This window comes from Oncorhynchus nerka, unplaced genomic scaffold (assembly GCF_034236695.1).
Source record: "Oncorhynchus nerka isolate Pitt River unplaced genomic scaffold, Oner_Uvic_2.0 unplaced_scaffold_423, whole genome shotgun sequence".
Lineage (NCBI taxonomy): Eukaryota > Metazoa > Chordata > Actinopteri > Salmoniformes > Salmonidae > Oncorhynchus > Oncorhynchus nerka.
In genome coordinates this window covers 1-21,273 of record NW_027040490.1, presented here as the reverse complement: position 1 = coordinate 21,273, position 21,273 = coordinate 1, and the positions used below count along the sequence as shown (strand labels likewise).

The 21,273-nt window shown below is 39.9% G+C and overlaps 1 protein-coding gene across 1 annotated transcript; it reads right to left on the bottom strand.

Annotated features, from left to right (window-relative positions):
• Window positions 1-13,073: 13,073 nt before the first annotated feature.
• LOC115122430 (wolframin-like) lies at window positions 13,074-21,119 on the bottom strand. The gene is made up of 9 exons (XM_065017056.1): window positions 21,038-21,119; window positions 20,425-20,543; window positions 19,232-19,321; window positions 18,811-19,056; window positions 18,392-18,557; window positions 18,199-18,311; window positions 17,834-17,997; window positions 15,877-16,114; window positions 13,074-13,112 (listed from the first exon to the last, which is right to left on the bottom strand). Exons 1-9 carry the CDS (start codon window positions 21,051-21,053, stop codon window positions 13,074-13,076), a joined length of 1,191 nt encoding a protein of 396 aa, XP_064873128.1. The 5' UTR covers window positions 21,054-21,119.
• Between the last annotated feature and the right edge of the window lie 154 nt (window positions 21,120-21,273).

Genomic DNA, 21,273 nt, shown 5'->3' with positions numbered 1-21,273 from the left:
GGTAGAACAGACTATATCTACAACTATTACTGGTCCCTTGGGGCCCAGAGGGTAGAACAGAGTATATCTACAACTATTACTGGTCCACTGGGGCCCAGAGGGTAGAACAGAGTATATCTACAACTATTACTGGTCCATTGGGGCCCAGAGGGTAGAACAGAGTATATCTACAACTATTACTGGTCCATTGGGGCCCAGTGGGTAGAACAGAGTATATCTACAACTATTACTGGTCCCTTGGGGCCCAGTGGGTAGAACAGAGTATATCTACAACTATTACTGGTCCCTTGGGGCCCAGAGGGTAGAACAGAGTATATCTACAACTATTACTGGTCCCTTGGGGCCCAGCGGGTAGAACAGAGTACATCTACAACTATTACTGTTCCCTTGGGACCCAGCGGGTAGAAGAGTATATCTACAACTATTACTGGTCCCTTGGGGCCCAGAGGGTAGAACAGAGTATATCTACAACTATTACTGGTCCCTTGGGGCCCAGAGGGTAGAACAGAGTATATCTACAACTATTACTGGTCCCTTGGGACCCAGCGGGTAGAACAGAGTATATCTACAACTATTACTGGTCCCTTGGGGCCCAGAGGGGTAGAACAGAGTATATCTACAACTATTACTGGTCCACTGGGGCCCAGAGGGTAGAACAGAGTATATCTGGTTAACTATTACTGGTCCATTGGGGCCCAGAGGGTAGAAGAGAGTATATCTAATCAACTGGTCCTACCCAGCGGGTGGTCCATTGGGGCCCAGCGGGTAGAACAGAGCATATATCTACCCAGCGGGTTAACTATTACTGGTCCCTTGGGGCCCAGAGGGTAGAACAGAGTATATCTACAACTATTACTGGTCCCTTGGGGCCCAGCGGGTAGAACAGAGTATATCTACAACTATTACTGGTCCCTTGGGACCCAGCGGGTAGAACAGAGTACTATATTACTGGTCCCTGGGCCCAGCAACTATTACTGGTCCCTTGGGGCCCAGAGGGTAGAACAGAGTATATCTACAACTATTACTTGTCCACTGGGGCACAGAGGGTAGAACAGAGTATATCTACAACTATTACTGGTCCATTGGGGCCCAGAGGGTAGAACAGAGTATATCTACAACTATTACTGGTCCATTGGGGCCCAGTGGGTAGAACAGAGTATATCTATTAACTATTACTGGTCCCTTGGGCCCAGTGGGTAGAACAGAGTATATCTACAACTATTACTGGTCCCTTGGGGCCCAGAGGGTAGAACAGAGTATATCTACAACTATTACAGAATAAAGGCCCCGGTCCCTTGGGGCCCAGAGGGTAGAACAGAGTATATCTACAACTATTACTGGTCCCATGGGGCCCAGCGGGTAGAAAATAGTATATCTACAACTATTACTCATCCCATGGGGCCCAGCGGGTAGAACAGAGTATATCTACAACTATTACTGGTCCCATGGGGCCCAGCGGAAGAAAATAGTATATCTACAACTATTACTCATCCCTTGGGGCCCAGCGGGTAGAACAGAGTATATCTACAACTATTACTGATTAAAGGTCCCGGTCCCTTGGGACCCAGAGGGTAGAACATGGTGCTTGCAACACCAGGAAGTGAGTTCGATTCCGGCAGGTGACCAGTATGAAAAAGGACGAAAACAATATACACTAAGTCGCTCCGGAGAAGAGCGTCTGTTAAATGACTAAAAATGTAAATGTAAAAGCCAGGCTAAAAAACGGAACGTTGCCTGTATCTCTTACCTCCAACACATAGCTGTCGTGACGCTTCACGTGACACGTGTGTTTGGCCAAAGCCTTGATCACACACAGCTCCTCCTTCCTGCTGCCGGAGGAGGACGGCCGCCGGCACGGCAACGCCATGCACTGTGGCGTTGGCGTAGTCGGGCGGCGGTGAGGTTAGCATTAGCGACGGCTGCCGTGGGCGCCGGGGGTGTTGGTAGAGTTGTTCCGCAGCGGGTCACATTTAGATAAGTCTCTCCGTAAAGACAGCGTAACTTAATCTCCCATGAACACCGGCAGCAGGTTGATGACGGACTGGGCCCGTTCTCAGTTTCCGCTACACGCACCTGCCTGAACCTCCCGGTCCACGTCACCTGGAAATTATTTAAAAAATAAAAAGGTTTTGTTGAAAATGGCACAATATTCCCTTTACATACAGTATAGCTGGTGTCAGCATGTTTAAGTGATGTACCTGGTGTCAGAGAGTACCTGGTGTCAGAGAGTACCTGGTGTCAGAGAGTACCTGGTGTCAGAGTGTACCTGGTGTCAGAGAGTACCTGGTGTCAGAGTGTTTAAGTGATGTACCTGGTGTCAGACTGTACCTGGTATCAGAGTGTTTAAGTGATGTACCTGGTGTCAGAGTGTACCTGGTGTCAGAGTGTTTAAGTTATGTACCTGGTGTCAGAGTGTTTAAGTGATGTACCTGGTGTCAGAGTGTACCTGGTGTCAGAGTACCTGGTGTCAGAGTGTACCTGGTGTCAGAGAGTTTAAGTGTTGTACCTGGTGTCAGAGGGTACCTGGTGTCAGAGAGTTTAAGTGATGTACCTGGTGTCCCAGTCCAGGTGTGAACAGAAGATCTGTGTCTGAGCCACACCTGTACCTTCCAGGCAGAGGACCACACAGCTGCCCGTACCTGTCTCCAGGTCAACGTGAGTTATACCCCCTAAACATCAACATTGCATTTCATGTCAATACAACTAAAGGTTAAATAAAATAAAATAAAATATGTAATTAAATCAAATCAAAAATGTAATTAATGAAATCAGTGGAGTGCATCTCTACACACTTTCCAGTACAAAGCCTGTACAGCCCTAGTTACCATCCCATCCAGTACAAAGCCAAGTACAGCCCTAGTTACCATCCCATCCAGTGTTTAAAGCCAAGTCAGCCCCAGTTACCATCCCATCCAGTACAAAGTGTTTACAGCCCCAGTTACCATGTCCCATCCAGTACAAAGCCAAGTACAGCCCCAGTTACCATCCCATCCAGTTCCAGGCAGGGGAGGACAGCACAGTTACCATCCCATCCAGTACAAAAGCCAGAGTTATACCCCAGTTACCATCCCATCCAGTACAAAGCCAATACAGCCCCAGTTACCATCCCATCCAGTAAAATATGCCAATTAAATCAAATCAAAAATCCCATCCAGTGAAATCAGCCAAGTGCAGCCCCACTTTCCAGTACAAAGCCAAGTACAGCCCTAGTTACCATCCCATCCAGTACAAAGCCAAGTACAGCCCCAGTTACCATCCATCCAGTACAAAGCCAAGTAAAGCCCCAGTTACCATCCCATCCAGTACAAAGCCAAGTACAGCCCCAGTTACCATCCCATCCAGTACAAAGCCCCTCCCCCCCTCTTACCATCCCATCCAGTGGTACAAATCCAGAAGAACAGCCCCGTTGACGCATCCAGGATGAGCTGACAAAGCCCCAGTTGGAGACCAGTGGAACATCCATGAGAGACAGGCTGAAGCCCGTCCACAGCCTTCAGTGTCACCGGCAGTCCACACGGCCAGCGTACAATCATCTGACAGAACAACACATAGTGGTATTATAGTGGTGTTATAGTGGTGTTATAGTGGTGTTATAGTGGTGTTATAGTGGTATTATAGTGGTGTTATAGTGGTATTATAGTGGTGTTATAGTGGTGTTATAGTGGTCACCAGCACCGCACACATGGCCAGCTTCACAATCATCTGACAACAAAACATAGTGGTATTATAGTGGTGTTATAGTGGTGTTATAGTGGTGTTATAGTGGTATTATAGTAGTGTTATAGTGGTGTTATAGTGGTGTTATAGTGGTATTATAGTGGTGTTATAGTGGTGTTATAGTGGTGTTATAGTGATATTATAGTGTTATAGTGGTATTATAGTGGTATTATAGTGGTGTTATAGTGGTGTTATAGTAGTGTTATAGTGGTGTTATAGTGGTGTTATAGTGGTGTTATAGTGGCATAGTGGTATTATAGTGGTATTATAGTGGTATTATAGTGACATTATAGTGACATTATAGTGACATTATAGTGGCATTATAGTGACATTATAGTGGTGTTATAGTGGTATTATAGTGGTATTATAGTGGTATTATAGTGGTATTATAGTGACATAGTGGTATTATAGTGGTATTATAGTGGCATTATAGTGGCATTATAGTGGCATTATAGTGGTATTATAGTGGTATTATAGTGGTATTATAGTGGTGTTATAGTGGTATTATAGTGGCATTATAGTGGCATTATAGTGGCATTATAGTGGTATTATAGTGGTATTATAGTGGCATTATAGTGGCATTATAGTGGTATTATAGTGGTATTATAGTGGTATTATAGTGGTATTATAGTGGCACCGCACACACGGCCAGCGTCACAATCTGACAATCTGAACAAAACTTTATTGACCCAACGCAATGTGGACATTTGTCCCGACACACAGTGATTATAGTGGTATTATAGTGGTATTATAGTGGTTATAGTGGCATTATAGTGGCATTATAGTGGCATTGTAGTGGCATTATAGTGGCATTATGGTGGTATTATAGTGGTATTATAGTGGTATTATAGTGACATTATAGTGGCATTATAGTGATTTTGTGGCATTATAGTGGTATTATAGTGGTGTTATAGTGGTGTTATAGTGGTGTTATAGTGGTATTATAGTGGTGTTATAGTGGTGTTATAGTGGTATTATAGTGGTGTTATAGTGGTATTATAGTGGTATTATAGTGGTGTTATAGTGGTGTTATAGTGGTATTATAGTGACATAGTGGTATTATAGTGGTGTTATAGTGGTATTATAGTGGTATTATAGTGGTGTTATAGTGGTATTATAGTGGTGTTATAGTGGCATTATAGTGACATTATAGTGGTATTATAGTGGTATTATAGTGGTGTTATAGTGGTATTATAGTGGTGTTATAGTGGTATTATAGTGGTATTATAGTGGTGTTATAGTGGTATTATAGTGGTGTTATAGTGGCATAATAGTGGCATTATAGTGGTGTTATAGTGGCATTATAGTGGTGTTATAGTGGTATTATAGTGGTATTATAGTGGTATTATAGTGACATAGTGGTATTATAGTGGCATTATAGTGGCATTATAGTGGCATTATAGTGGTATTATAGTGGTATTATAGTGGTATTATAGTGGTATTATAGTGGCATTATAGTGACATTATAGTGGCATTATAGTGGCATTATAGTGGTATTATAGACATTATAGTGACATTATAGTGACATTATAGTGACATTATAGTGGCATTATAGTGACATTATAGTGGTGTTATAGTGGTATTATAGTGGTATTATAGTGGTATTATAGTGACATAGTGGTATTATAGTGGTATTATAGTGGCATTATAGTGGCATTATAGTGGCATTATAGTGGTATTATAGTGGTATTACAGTGGCATTATAGTGGTGTTATAGTGGCATTATAGTGGCATTATAGTGGTATTATAGTGGTATTATTATTAGTGATAGTGGTATTATAGTGGTATTATAGTGGTATTATAGTGGTATTATAGTGGCACCGCACACACGGCCAGCGTCACAATCTGACAATCTGAACAAAACTTTATTGACCCAACGCAATGTGGACATTTGTCCCGAGTCAGACTACAGTGATTATAGTGGTATTATAGTGGTATTATAGTGGCATTATAGTGGCATTATAGTGGCATTATAGTGGCATTGTAGTGGCATTATAGTGGCATTATGGTGGTATTATAGTGGTATTATAGTGGTATTATAGTGACATTATAGTGGCATTATAGTGATTTTGTGGCATTATAGTGGTATTATAGTGGTGTTATAGTGGTGTTATAGTGGTGTTATAGTGGTATTATAGTGGTGTTATAGTGGTGTTATAGTGGTATTATAGTGGTGTTATAGTGGTGTTATAGTGGTATTATAGTGGTATTATAGTGGTGTTATAGTGGTGTTATAGTGGTATTATAGTGACATAGTGGTATTATAGTGGTGTTATAGTGGTATTATAGTGGTATTATAGTGGTGTTATAGTGGTATTATAGTGGTGTTATAGTGGCATTATAGTGACATTATAGTGGTATTATAGTGGTATTATAGTGGTGTTATAGTGGTATTATAGTGGTGTTATAGTGGTATTATAGTGGTATTATAGTGGTGTTATAGTGGCATTATAGTGGCATTATAGTGGTGTTATAGTGGCATTATAGTGGTGTTATAGTGGTATTATAGTGGTATCCAATTTGTAAGTCGCTCTGGATAAGAGCGTCTGCTAAATGACTTAAATGTAAATGTAATTATAGTGGTGTTATAGTGGTGTTATAGTGGTGTTATAGTGGCACCGCACACACGGCCAGCGTCACAATCATCTGACAGAACAACACATAGTGGTATTATAGTGGTGTTATAGTGGTGTTATAGTGGTATTATAGTGGTATTATAGTGGTGTTAAAGTGGTATTATAGTGGTGTTATAGTGGTGTTATAGTGGTGTTATAGTGGTGTTATAGTGGCATAGTGGCACACAGGCCAGCTTCACAATCATCTGACAAACGCGACACATAGTGGTATTATAGTGGTGTTATAGTGGTGTTATAGTGGTGTTATAGTGGTATTATAGTAGTGTTATAGTGGTGTTATAGTGGTGTTATAGTGGTATTATAGTGGTGTTATAGTGGTGTTATAGTGGTGTTATAGTGACATTATAGTGGCATTATAGTGGTATTATAGTGGTATTATAGTGGTGTTATAGTGGTGTTATAGTGGTGTTATAGTAGTGTTATAGTGGTGTTATAGTGGTGTTATAGTGGCATAGTGGTATTATAGTGGTATTATAGTGGTATTATAGTGACATAGTGGTATTATAGTGGTATTATAGTGGTGTTATAGTGACATTATAGTGACATTATAGTGACATTATAGTGGCATTATAGTGACATTATAGTGGTGTTATAGTGGTATTATAGTGGTATTATAGTGGTATTATAGTGGTATTATAGTGACATAGTGGTATTATAGTGGTATTATAGTGGCATTATAGTGGCATTATAGTGACATTATAGTGGCATTATAGTGACATTATAGTGGTGTTATAGTGGTATTATAGTGGTATTATAGTGGTATTATAGTGACATAGTGGTATTATAGTGGTATTATAGTGGCATTATAGTGGCATTATAGTGGTATTATAGTGGTATTATAGTGGTATTATAGTGGTATTATAGTGGCATTATAGTGGCATTATAGTGGCATTATAGTGGTATTATAGTGGTATTATAGTGGTATTATAGTGGTATTATAGTGGTATTATAGTGGTATTATAGTGGCATTATAGTGGCATTATAGTGGCATTATAGTGGTATTATAGTGGTATTATAGTGGTATTATAGTGACATTATAGTGACATTATAGTGACATTATAGTGGCATTATAGTGACATTATAGTGGTGTTATAGTGGTATTATAGTGGTATTATAGTGGTATTATAGTGGCATAGTGGTATTATAGTGGTATTATAGTGGCATTATAGTGGCATTATAGTGGCATTATAGTGGTATTATAGTGGTATTATAGTGGTATCCAATTTGTAAGTCGCTCTGGATAAGAGCGTCTGCTAAATGACTTAAATGTAAATGTAATTATAGTGGTGTTATAGTGGTGTTATAGTGGTGTTATAGTGGCACCGCACACACGTGGTATTCATCTGACAGAACAACACATAGTGGTATTATAGTGGTGTTATAGTGGTATTATAGTGGTATTATAGTGGCATTATAGTGGTGTTATAGTGGTATTATAGTGGTGTTATAGTGGTGTTATAGTGGTGTTATAGTGGTGTTATAGTGGTGGCCATTATCATCTGACATAGTGGTATTATAGTGGTGTTATAGTGGTGTTATAGTGGTGTTATAGTGGTATTATAGTGGTGTTATAGTGGTGTTATAGTGGTATTATAGTGGTGTTATAGTGGTATTATAGTGACATTATAGTGGCATTATAGTGGTATTATAGTGGTATTATAGTGGTGTTATAGTGGCATTATAGTGGTGTTATAGTGGTATTATAGTGGTGTTATAGTGGTGTTATAGTGGCATAGTGGTATTATAGTGGTATTATAGTGGTATTATAGTGACATAGTGGTATTATAGTGGTATTATAGTGGTGTTATAGTGACATTATAGTGACATTATAGTGACATTATAGTGGTATTATAGTGGCATTATAGTGGCATTATAGATTATAGTGGTATTATAGTGGTATTATAGTGGTATTATAGTGACATAGTGGTATTATAGTGGCATTATAGTGACATTATAGTGGCATTATAGTGACATTATAGTGGTGTTATAGTGGTATTATAGTGGTGTTATAGTGGTATTATAGTGGTATTATAGTGGTATTATAGTGACATAGTGGTATTATAGTGGTATTATAGTGGCATTATAGTGGCATTATAGTGGTGTTATAGTGGTATTATAGGGTATTATAGTGGTCTTATAGTGGCAATTATAGTGGCATTATAGTGGTGTTATAGTGGTATTATAGTGGTATTATAGTGGTATTATAGTGGTGTTATAGTGATTTGTGGCATTATAGTGGTATTATAGTGGTGTTATAGTGGTGTTATAGTGGTGTTATAGTGGTATTATAGTGGTGTTATAGTGGTGTTATAGTGGTATTATAGTGGTGTTATAGTGGTGTTATAGTGGTATTATAGTGGTATTATAGTGGTGTTATAGTGGTGTTATAGTGGTATTATAGTGACATAGTGGTATTATAGTGGTGTTATAGTGGTATTATAGTGGTATTATAGTGGTGTTATAGTGGTATTATAGTGGTGTTATAGTGGCATTATAGTGACATTATAGTGGTATTATAGTGGTATTATAGTGGTGTTATAGTGGTATTATAGTGGTGTTATAGTGGTATTATAGTGGTATTATAGTGGTGTTATAGTGGTATTATAGTGGTGTTATAGTGGCATTATAGTGGCATTATAGTGGTGTTATAGTGGCATTATAGTGGTGTTATAGTGGTATTATAGTGGTATTATAGTGGTATTATAGTGACATAGTGGTATTATAGTGGCATTATAGTGGCATTATAGTGGCATTATAGTGGTATTATAGTGGTATTATAGTGGTATTATAGTGGTGTTATAGTGGTATTATAGTGGCATTATAGTGGCATTATAGTGGCATTATAGTGGTATTATAGTGACATTATAGTGACATTATAGTGACATTATAGTGACATTATAGTGGCATTATAGTGACATTATAGTGGTGTTATAGTGGTATTATAGTGGTATTATAGTGGTATTATAGTGGTATTATAGTGACATAGTGGTATTATAGTGGTATTATAGTGGCATTATAGTGGCATTATAGTGGCATTATAGTGGTATTATAGTGGTATTATAGTGGTGTTATAGTGGTATTATAGTGGCATTATAGTGGCATTATAGTGGCATTATAGTGGTATTATAGTGGTATTATAGTGGCATTATAGTGGCATTATAGTGGTATTATAGTGGTATTATAGTGGTATTATAGTGGTATTATAGTGGTATTATAGTGGCACCGCACACACGGCCAGCGTCACAATCTGACAATCTGAACAAAACTTTATTGACCCAACGCAATGTGGACATTTGTCCCGAGTCAGACTACAGTGATTATAGTGGTATTATAGTGGTATTATAGTGGCATTATAGTGGCATTATAGTGGCATTATAGTGGCATTGTAGTGGCATTATAGTGGCATTATGGTGGTATTATAGTGGTATTATAGTGGTATTATAGTGACATTATAGTGGCATTATAGTGATTTTGTGGCATTATAGTGGTATTATAGTGGTGTTATAGTGGTGTTATAGTGGTGTTATAGTGGTATTATAGTGGTGTTATAGTGGTGTTATAGTGGTATTATAGTGGTGTTATAGTGGTGTTATAGTGGTATTATAGTGGTATTATAGTGGTGTTATAGTGGTGTTATAGTGGTATTATAGTGACATAGTGGTATTATAGTGGTGTTATAGTGGTATTATAGTGGTATTATAGTGGTGTTATAGTGGTATTATAGTGACATTATAGTGGCATTATAGTGACATTATAGTGGTATTATAGTGGTATTATAGTGGTGTTATAGTGGTATTATAGTGGTGTTATAGTGGTATTATAGTGGTATTATAGTGGTGTTATAGTGGCATTATAGTGGCATTATAGTGGTGTTATAGTGGCATTATAGTGGTGTTATAGTGGTATTATAGTGGTATCCAATTTGTAAGTCGCTCTGGATAAGAGCGTCTGCTAAATGACTTAAATGTAAATGTAATTATAGTGGTGTTATAGTGGTGTTATAGTGGTGTTATAGTGGCACCGCACACACGGCCAGCGTCACAATCATCTGACAGAACAACACATAGTGGTATTATAGTGGTGTTATAGTGGTGTTATAGTGGTATTATAGTGGTATTATAGTGGTGTTAAAGTGGTATTATAGTGGTGTTATAGTGGTGTTATAGTGGTGTTATAGTGGTGTTATAGTGGTGTTATAGTGGCACCGCACACATGGCCAGCTTCACAATCATCTGACAACGAACGACACATAGTGGTATTATAGTGGTGTTATAGTGGTGTTATAGTGGTGTTATAGTGGTATTATAGTAGTGTTATAGTGGTGTTATAGTGGTGTTATAGTGGTATTATAGTGGTGTTATAGTGGTGTTATAGTGGTGTTATAGTGACATTATAGTGGCATTATAGTGGTATTATAGTGGTATTATAGTGGTGTTATAGTGGTGTTATAGTGGTGTTATAGTAGTGTTATAGTGGTGTTATAGTGGTGTTATAGTGGCATAGTGGTATTATAGTGGTATTATAGTGGTATTATAGTGACATAGTGGTATTATAGTGGTATTATAGTGGTGTTATAGTGACATTATAGTGACATTATAGTGACATTATAGTGGATTATAGTGATTATAGTGGTGTTATAGTGGTATTATAGTGGCATTATAGTGGCATTATAGTGGCATTATAGTGGCATTGGTATTATAGTGGTATTATAGTGGCATTATGGTGGCATTATAGTGACATTATAGTGGCATTATAGTGACATTATAGTGGTGTTATAGTGATTTAGTGTATTATAGTGGTATTATAGTGACATAGTGGTATTATAGTGGCGTGGCATTATAGTGGCATTATAGTGGTATTATAGTGGTATTATAGTGGTATTATAGTGGTGTTATAGTGGTATTATAGTGGCATTATAGTGGCATTATAGTGGCATTATAGTGGTATTATAGTGGTATTATAGTGGTATTATAGTGGTATTATAGTGACATTAGTGGCATTATAGTGGTATTATAGTGGTATTATAGTGGTATTATAGTGGTGTTATAGTGGTGTTATAGTGGTATTATAGTGGTGTTATAGTGGTGTTATAGTGACATTATAGTTATACATTATAGTGGCATTATAGTGGTATTATAGTGGTGTTATAGTGGTGTTATAGTGGTATTATAGTGGCATTATAGTGGTATTATAGTGACATAGTGGCATTATAGTGGTATTATAGTGGTGTGGCATTATAGTGGCATTATAGTGGTATTATAGTGGCATTATAGTGGTATCCAATTTGTAAGTCGCTCTGGATAAGAGCGTCTGCTAAATGACTTAAATGTAAATGTAATTATAGTGGTGTTATAGTGGTGTTATAGTGGTGTTATAGTGGCACCGCACACACGGCCAGCGTCACAATCATCTGACAGAACAACACATAGTGGCATTATAGTGGTGTTATAGTGGTGTTATAGTGGTATTATAGTGGTATTATAGTGGTGTTAAAGTGGTATTATAGTGGTGTTATAGTGGTGTTATAGTGGTGTTATAGTGGTGTTATAGTGGTGTTATAGTGGCACCGGCACATGGCCAGCTTCACAATCATCTGACAAACTAACCATTACACATAGTGGTGATTATAGTGGTGTTATAGTGGTGTTATAGTGGTGTTATAGTGGTATTATAGTAGTGTTATAGTGGTGTTATAGTGGTGTTATAGTGGTATTATAGTGGTGTTATAGTGGTGTTATAGTGGCGTTATAGTGACATTATAGTGGCATTATAGTGGCATTATAGTGGTATTATAGTGGTGTTATAGTGGTATTATAGTGGCGCTTATAGTGGTTATAGTGGTATTATAGTGGTGTTATTATAGTGGCATTATAGTGGCATTATAGTGGTATTATAGTGACACAGTGGCATTATAGTGGTATTATAGTGGTATTATAGTGACATTATAATCTGACATTATGGCTAAGAGCACAATCTGAAATGGCATTATAGTGACCCATTAAATGTGGTTTATAGTGGTATTATAGTGATTATAGTGGTATTATAGTGGTATTATAGTGACATAGTGGTATTATAGTGGCATTATAGTGGCATTATGGCATTATAGTGGCATTATAGTGGCATTATAGTGGTATTATAGTGGTATTATAGTGGTATTATAGTGGCATTATAGTGATTTAGTGTGGTGTTATAGTGGTATTATAGTGGTGTTATAGTGGCATTATTATGGTATTATAGTGGTATTATAGTGGTATTATAGTGGTGTTATAGTGGTATTATAGTGGCATTATAGTGGCATTATAGTGGTATTATAGTGGTATTATAGTGGTATTATAGTGGTATTATAGTGACATAGTGGTATTATAGTGGTATTATAGTGGCATTATAGTGGCATTATAGTGGCATTATAGTGGTATTATAGTGGTATTATAGTGGTATTATAGTGACATTATAGTGACATTATAGTGACATTATAGTGGCATTATAGTGACATTATAGTGGTGTTATAGTGGTATTATAGTGGTATTATAGTGGTATTATAGTGGTATTATAGTGACATAGTGGTATTATAGTGGTATTATAGTGGCATTATAGTGGCATTATAGTGGCATTATAGTGGTATTATAGTGGTATTATAGTGGTATCCAATATAAGAGCGTCTGCTAAATGACTTAAATGTAAATGTAATTATAGTGGTGTTATAGTGGTGTTATAGTGGTGTTATAGTGGCACCGCACACACGGCCAGCGTCACAATCATCTGACAGAACAACACATAGTGGTATTATAGTGGTGTTATAGTGGTGTTATAGTGGTATTATAGTGGTATTATAGTGGTGTTAAAGTGGTATTATAGTGGTGTTATAGTGGTGTTATAGTGGTGTTATAGTGGTGTTATAGTGGTGTTATAGTGGCACCGACACATGGCCAGCTTCACAATCATCTGACAAAACGAATTGACACATAGTGGTATTATAGTGGTGTTATAGTGGTGTTATAGTGGTGTTATAGTGGTATTATAGTAGTGTTATAGTGGTGTTATAGTGGTGTTATAGTGGTATTATAGTGGTGTTATAGTGGTGTTATAGTGGTGTTATAGTGACATTATAGTGGCATTATAGTGGTATTATAGTGGTATTATAGTGGTGTTATAGTGGTGTTATAGGGTGTTATAGTAGTGTTATAGTGGTGTTATAGTGGTATTATAGTGGTATAGTGGTATTATAGTGGTATTATAGTTATAGTGGTATTATAGTGGTATTATAGTGGTGTTATAGTGACATTATAGTGACATTATATGGTGGTATTATAGTGGCATTATAGTGGCATTATAGTGGTGTTATAGTGGTATTATAGTGGTATTATAGTGGTATTATAGTGGTATTATTATAGTGGTATTATAGTGGTATTATAGTGGCATTATAGTGGCATTATTATTATAGTGGCATTATAGTGATTATAGTGGTGTTATAGTGGTATTATAGTGTGACATTATAGTGGTATTATAGTGGCATTATAGTGGCATTATAGGCCATAGTATTATAGTGGTATTATAGTGGTATTATAGTGGTATTATAGTGGCATTATAGTGGCATTATAGTGGGCATTATAGTGGTATTATAGTGGTATTATAGTGGTATTATAGTGGTATTATAGTGGCATTATAGTGGTATTATAGTGGCATTATAGTGGCATTATAGTGGCATTATAGTGGCATTATAGTGGTATTATAGTGGTATTATAGTGACATTATAGTGACATTATAGTGGTATTATAGTGGTATTATTATAGTGGTATTATAGTGGTATTATAGTGGTATTATAGTGGTATTATAGTGGTATTATAGTAGTGGTATTATGGCTACAGTATTATAGTGGTATTATAGTGGCATTATAGTATTATAGTGGTATTATAGTGGTATTATAGTGGCATTATAGTGGTATTATAGTGGTATTATAGTGGCATTATAGTGGCATTATAGTGGCATTATAGTGGTATAGTGGTATTATAGTGGCATTATAGTGGCATTATATTATAGTGGTATTATAGTGGTTTATAGTGGTATTATAGTGGTATTATAGTGGCATTATAATTTATAGTGGTATTATAGTGGCATTATAGTGGCATTATAGTGGCATTATAGTGGTATTATAGTGGTATTATAGTGGCATTATAGTGGTATTATAGTGGTATTATAGTGGTATTATAGTGGTATTATAGTGGCACCGCACACACGGCCAGCGTCACAATCTGACAATCTGAACAAAACTTTATTGACCCAACGCAATGTGGACATTTGTCCCGAGTCAGACTACAGTGATTATAGTGGTATTATAGTGGTATTATAGTGGCATTATAGTGGCATTATAGTGGCATTATAGTGGCATTGTAGTGGCATTATGGTGGTATTATAGTGGTATTATAGTGGTATTATAGTGACATTATAGTGGCATTATAGTGATTTTGTGGCATTATAGTGGTATTATAGTGGTGTTATAGTGGTGTTATAGTGGTATTATAGTGGTATTATAGTGGTGTTATAGTGGTATTATAGTGGTATTATAGTGGTGTTATAGTGGTATTATAGTGGTATTATAGTGGTATTATAGTGACATTATAGTGGTATTATAGTGGCATTATAGTGGTGTTATAGTGGTGTTATAGTGGTATTATAGTGGCATTATGGTGGTATTATAGTGGTATTATAGTGGCATTATAGTGGTATTATAGTGGCATTATAGTGGCATTATAGTGGCATTATAGTGATTTTGTGGCATTATAGTGGTGTTATAGTGACATAGTGGCATTATAGTGGTATTATAGTGGTATTGTGGTATTATAGTGGTGTTATAGTGGCATTATAGTGACATTATAGTGGTATTATAGTGGTATTGTGGTGTTATAGTGGTATTATAGTGACATAGTGGTATTATAGTGACATAGTGGTATTATAGTGACATAGTGGCATTATGGTGGTATTATAGTGGTATTATAGTGGTATTATAGTGGTATTATAGTGACATAGTGGTATTATAGTGACATAGTGGCATTATGGTGGCATTATAGTGGTAGTATAGTGGTATTGTGGTATTATAGTGGTATTGTGGTATTATAGTGGCATTATAGTGGTATTGTGGTATTATAGTGGTATTATAGTGACAACGTGGCAATACAGTGGTATTATAGTGACATAGTGGATTTATAGTGGTATTATAGTGGTATTATAGTGACATTATAGTGGCATTATAGTGGCATTATAGTGGTATTATAGTGGTATTATAGTGGCATTATAGTGGTGTTATAGTGACGTTATAGTGGCATTATAGTGGCATTATAGTGGCATTATAGTGGTGTTATAGTGACATAGTGGTATTATAGTGGTATTATAGTGGTATTGTGGTATTATAGTGGTATTATAGTGACAAAGTGGCAATACAGTGGTATTATAGTGAACAATCCCCATCGTGTTTTTAAACTGTATGTACAGCGTGCATGTCTCTTTAAAACTGCCGACCAATCATCACCTTGGTGAGCTCCAGCTCCAGGAACCATTTGACCAGCTGGATGAGGACCATGGCTGCCAGCCCCACGGCCAGAACAGGCAAGGCAAACAGGAACAGGAAGTAGCCAACGCAGGTCCGGATGAGCCCCACGGGGGAAGAGTTTTGGAGCAGCACCACAGAGAACTCACACCACAGGAAGCAGACCAAGTAGGGGACCAGGAAACAGTAGGTCCCACGGAAACCACGCTGCCTAGCCATACTGGGGGAGGAGAGAGGGGGGGATGAGAAACCAACATGTTACGGTGAAGCCGTAAACAGCATATTTTGGCCTGGATGACTTAGGCTTTTCAGCGACAACATTCTAACGGAAAATGACTTCGCTCCTCTTCCTACATGGGGTAGAAAGCTCACATGGCATGTGAACGTTCACAAACCTTGTCGTCAGCTCAGGGATTCGATACCTTTTGGTTGATGGACCAAGAGTCCAGCCGCTAGGCTAACTAACGCCATATTCCATAGTGCTCGGCTGAAGAACAGGAAGTAGAGGTAGAGGTACTGACCTGAAGAACAGGTAGTAGAGGTACTGACCTGAAGAACAGGAAGTAGAGGTACTGACCTGAAGAACAGGAAGTAGAGGTACTGACCTGAAGAACAGGTAGTAGAGGTAGAGGTACTGACCTGAAGAACAGGAAGTAGAGGTACTGACCTGAAGAACAGGATGTAGAGGTACTGACCTGAAGAACAGGTAGTAGAGGTACTGACCTGAAGAACAGGTAGTAGAGGTACTGACCTGAAGAACAGGTAGTAGAGGTAGAGGTATTGACCTGTAGAACAGGTAGTAGAGGTAGAGGTACTGACCTGAAGAACAGGTAGTAGAGGTACTGACCTGAAGAACAGGAAGTAGAGGTACTGACCTGAAGAACAGGAAGTAGAGGTACTGACCTGTAGAACAGGAAGTAGAGGTACTGACCTGTAGAACAGGAAGTAGAGGTAGAGGTACTGACCTGAAGAACAGGTAGTAGAGGTAGAGGTACTGACATGTAGAACAGGAAGTAGAGGTACTGACCTGAAGAACAGGTAGTAGAGGTAGAGGTACTGACCTGAAGAACAGGAAGTAGAGGTAGAGGTACTGACCTGAAGAACAGGTAGTAGAGGTACTGAAGAACAGGATGTAGAACAGGTACTGACCTGAAGAACAGGAAGTAGAGGTACTGACCTGAAGAACAGGTAGTAGAGGTAGAGGTACTGACCTGAAGAACAGGAAGTAGAGGTAGAGGTACTGACCTGAAGAACAGGATGTAGAGGTACTGACCTGAAGAACAGGTAGTAGAGGTACTGACCTGAAGAACAGGTAGTAGAGGTAGAGGTACTGACCTGAAGAACAGGAAGTAGAGGTACTGACCTGTAGAACAGGAAGTAGAGGTAGAGGTACTGACCTGAAGAACAGGTAGTAGAGGTAGAGGTACTGACATGTAGAACAGGAAGTAGAGGTACTGACCTGTAGAACAGGAAGTAGAGGTAGAGGTACTGACCTGAAGAACAGGTAGTAGAGGTAGAGGTACTGACCTGAAGAACAGGTAGTAGAGGTACTGACCTGAAGAACAGGTAGTAGAGGTACTGACCTGAAGAACAGGAAGTAGAGGTAGAGGTACTGACCTGAAGAACAGGTAGTAGAGGTACTGACCTGTAGAACAGGAAGTAGAGGTACTGAACTGTAGAACAGGAAGTAGAGGTAGAGGTACTGACCTGAAGAACAGGTAGTAGAGGTAGAGGTACTGACCAGAAGAACAGGTAGTAGAGGTACTGACCTGAAGAACAGGAAGTAGAGGTAGAGGTACTGACCTGAAGAACAGGTAGTAGAGGTAGAGGTACTGACCTGAAGAACAGGAAGTAGAGGTAGAGGTACTGACCTGTAGAACAGGAAGTAGAGGTAGAGGTACTGACCTGTAGAACAGGAAGTAGAGGTAGAGGTACTGACCTGAAGAAGAGGAAGTAGAGATAGAGGTCTAGCAGGCATGGCAGACTGATCTTCATCACCACTGAGTCCCCTAGTGGCAGGGTAGTGAAGGTGTGGCTCAGCATCCTCAGCAGAACAGCACTCTGGGGCAGGAGACTGGTCAGGGAACACAAAGACGTTGCCACCTACAGACAGAACCAGACACAGGACCAGCAGTAATATGTGTTATAATATATATATGGTCACTGGTCTAAAGTAGTGCACTATATAGGGAATAGGCCTCTGGTCTAAAGTAGTGCACTATATAGGGAATATGGTGCCATAGGGCTCTGGTTTAAAGTAGTGCACTATATAGGGATTAGGGTGCCGTTTGGCCTGTGTCTGACCTCAGTGATGAGCGCCCGTTTGGCGTAGGTGGCGCCCGAGGGACTCAGGCTCTTGTAGCTGACCACCGTGAACAAGATGGCTACCGTGGACAGCTCCGAGCAGGGGATCCATCCTATAACACAGACACACTGGTTAGCCTCTTATAGACACACTACACACACACACACACACACACCACACACACACACACACCTTTATCAGCGACGGGGAAGGAGAAGACGATGAACAACACCGATATCAGGAAGTAGAGGTAGGGTTCTAGATTGTTCCAGCCGAAGTTAGACTCTGCTTGCTCCACGTCCAGGCCAGGCTCAAACCTGGTCAGCAGGGTTGTTAGGGCACTGAAGTTCTCCCACGCCTGGAGAGGAGGAGGAGAAGGAGGAAGACAAAGAAGAAGATGAGAGAAGAGAAGAGAAGAGGAGAGGAGAAGAGAGGAGAGTGTAATGTTAGTTTGAGGAGAGGAGAGGAGAGGGTAATGTTAGTTGGAGGAGAGGAGAGGGTAATGTTAGTTTGAGGAGAGGAGAGGGTAATGTTAGTTTGAGGAGAGGAGAAGAGAGGAGAGTGTAATGTTAGTTTGAGGAGAGGAGAGTGTAATGTTAGATGATCTGTACCTTGCTGTTCTGGAAGATGCGTAGCGTGCAGATCACCATGGAGATGAAGGAGAGGTAGAAGACGAGGAGTGGGATGAAGAAGGCAAACAGGTCAACGGTCAGATTACTGATGATGAAGAAGAAGATGAGCGCGTTGACGTGGTGCGTGGGGATCACCGTGCTCAGCCATTGGACGCCGGCGCGAGACGCCCAATCAATGAGCTGATCCTTCACCTCGATGACCGCAGTTATAGGGTACTGCAACACCTGGAGATGGAGAGGGGGGAGGGGTGAGAGAGGAGGGAGGGAGGGAGGGAGGGAGGGAGGGAGGGAGGAGGGAGGGAGGAGGGAGGGGTGAGGGTGGAGTAGGGGTGAGGGAAGGGTGAGTATTTGAACCAATTTTGAAGAGATGTTAGCTGATTGGGTGTGATGTCATACTAACCAGGAAGTGTCGTCTGGAGTCCATCAACATGTCACTCCGACCCATCCCCCACACTCCCTTCTGAGGCTTCTTGGGGACCAGGCCACTCTGCTAATGTACAAACACACACACATAGGAACACGTGTATACACACACACACACACACACACACACACACACACACACACACACACACACACACACACAGGAGCACGTATACACACACACACACCAGGAACACACACTCATAGGAGCACATATACACACACACACACACACACACCAGGAACACACACACACAGGAGCACGTATACACACACACACAGGAGCACGTATACACACACACAGGAGCACGTATACACACACACACCAGGAACACACACACACAGGAGCACGTATACACACACACACACAGGAGCACGTATACACACACACACACACACAGGAGCACGTATACACACACACACACAGGAGCACGTATACACACACACACACAGGAGCACGTATACACACACCAGGAACACACACACACAGGAGCACGTACACAAACACACACCTCTTTACTCAAAAAGGTCAGCTGCAGTGTCATTCAGGATGCTGACTAGATGTAGTGTCATTTAGGATGCTGACCAGCTGTAGTGTCATTTAGTATGCTGACCAGATGTAGTGTCATTAGGATGCTGACTAGATGTAGTGTCATTTAGGATGCTGACTAGATGTAGTGTTATTAGGATGCTGACTAGATGTAGTGTCATTTAGGATGCTGACTAGATGTAGTGTCATTTAGGATGCTGACTAGATGTAGTGTCATTTAGGATGCTGACTAGATGTAGTGTCATTAGGATGCTGACCAGATGTAGTGTCATTTAGGATGCTGACCAGATGTAGTTTCATTTAGGATGCTGACCAGATGTAGTGTCATTTAGGATGCTGACCAGATGTAGTGTCATTTAGGATGCTGACCAGATGTAGTGTCATTTAGGATGCTGACCAGCTGTAGGGTCATTTAGGATGCTGACTAGATGTAGTGTCATTTAGGATGCTGACTAGATGTAGTGTCATTTAGGATGCTGACTAGATGTAGTTTTTCTCCAGAGGCCTGTTGTGCTCTGACTCACTCTGTGTGTGTGTGTGTGTGTGTGTGTGTGTGTGTGTGTGTGTGTGTGTGTGTGTGTGTGTGTGTGTGTGTGTGTGTGTGTGTGTGAGTGCTGTACCTTCTCTCCAGAGGTTTGTGCAGGGCCCTGGCTCTGGGTAGAGCCGGTGCTGGGGGCCATGCCCTGGGTATACCTCTTAGTGATCTCTACAAAGTCATCCAGGTCAACAAACTGACCAGCTATATAGAGAGAGAGAGTAGGGGGTAGAGGGGAGAGAGGGGGGGGTAGAGGGAGAGAGAGAGAGTGGGTTAGAGGGGAGAGAGAGAGGGGGGGTAGAGGGGAGAGAGAGAGAGAGTGGGGAAGAGGGGAGAGAGAGAGAGTGGGAAGAGGGAGAGAGAGAGAGGGGGTTAGAGGGGAGAGAGAGAGAGGGGGTAGAGGGGAGAGAGAGAGAGTGGGGAAGAGGGGAGAGAGAGAGAGGGGGTAGAGGAGAGAGAGAAGGGGTAGAGAAAGGGGGTAGAGGGGAGAGAGAAAGGGGGTAGAGGGGAGAGATAAAGGGGGTAGATGGGAGAGGGGGTAGAGGGGAGAGGGGGTAGAGGGGAGAGAGAGAGAGACAGAGAGAGACAGAGAGAAAGGGAGAGAGAGAGAGACAGAGAGAGAAAGGGGGAGATAGAGATAAGTCATTCAATCTTCACTTCTCTCTCTCCTTGAGAACACAACACCCACACACACTTACTCTCTCCAGTGACCATGTTCTCCAGGACTTTCTGGGTTTGGTCCGTGGTGGCGCCACCTGTTGGCCGACATTACAGAGTCACTTACACTTAAAGGTGCAACACAGAACGTTCTGGAAAACATAGTGGCATTGTTTTAATTATATTTAGGATGAAAACATAGTGGCATTGTTTTAATTATATTTAGGATGAAAACATAGTGGAATTGTTTTAATTATATTTAGGACGAAAACATAGT

Coding starts and splice junctions, on each gene's coding strand:
- LOC115122430 (XM_065017056.1), bottom strand. Junction 17,998..18,198: donor AACGGGCGCTCATCACTGAG/GTCAGACACAGG, acceptor TTCTGTCTGTAG/GTGGCAACGTCTTTGTGTTC. Junction 16,115..17,833: donor CTCTACTTCCTCTTCTTCAG/GTCAGTACCTCT, acceptor CTCCTCCCCCAG/TATGGCTAGGCAGCGTGGTT.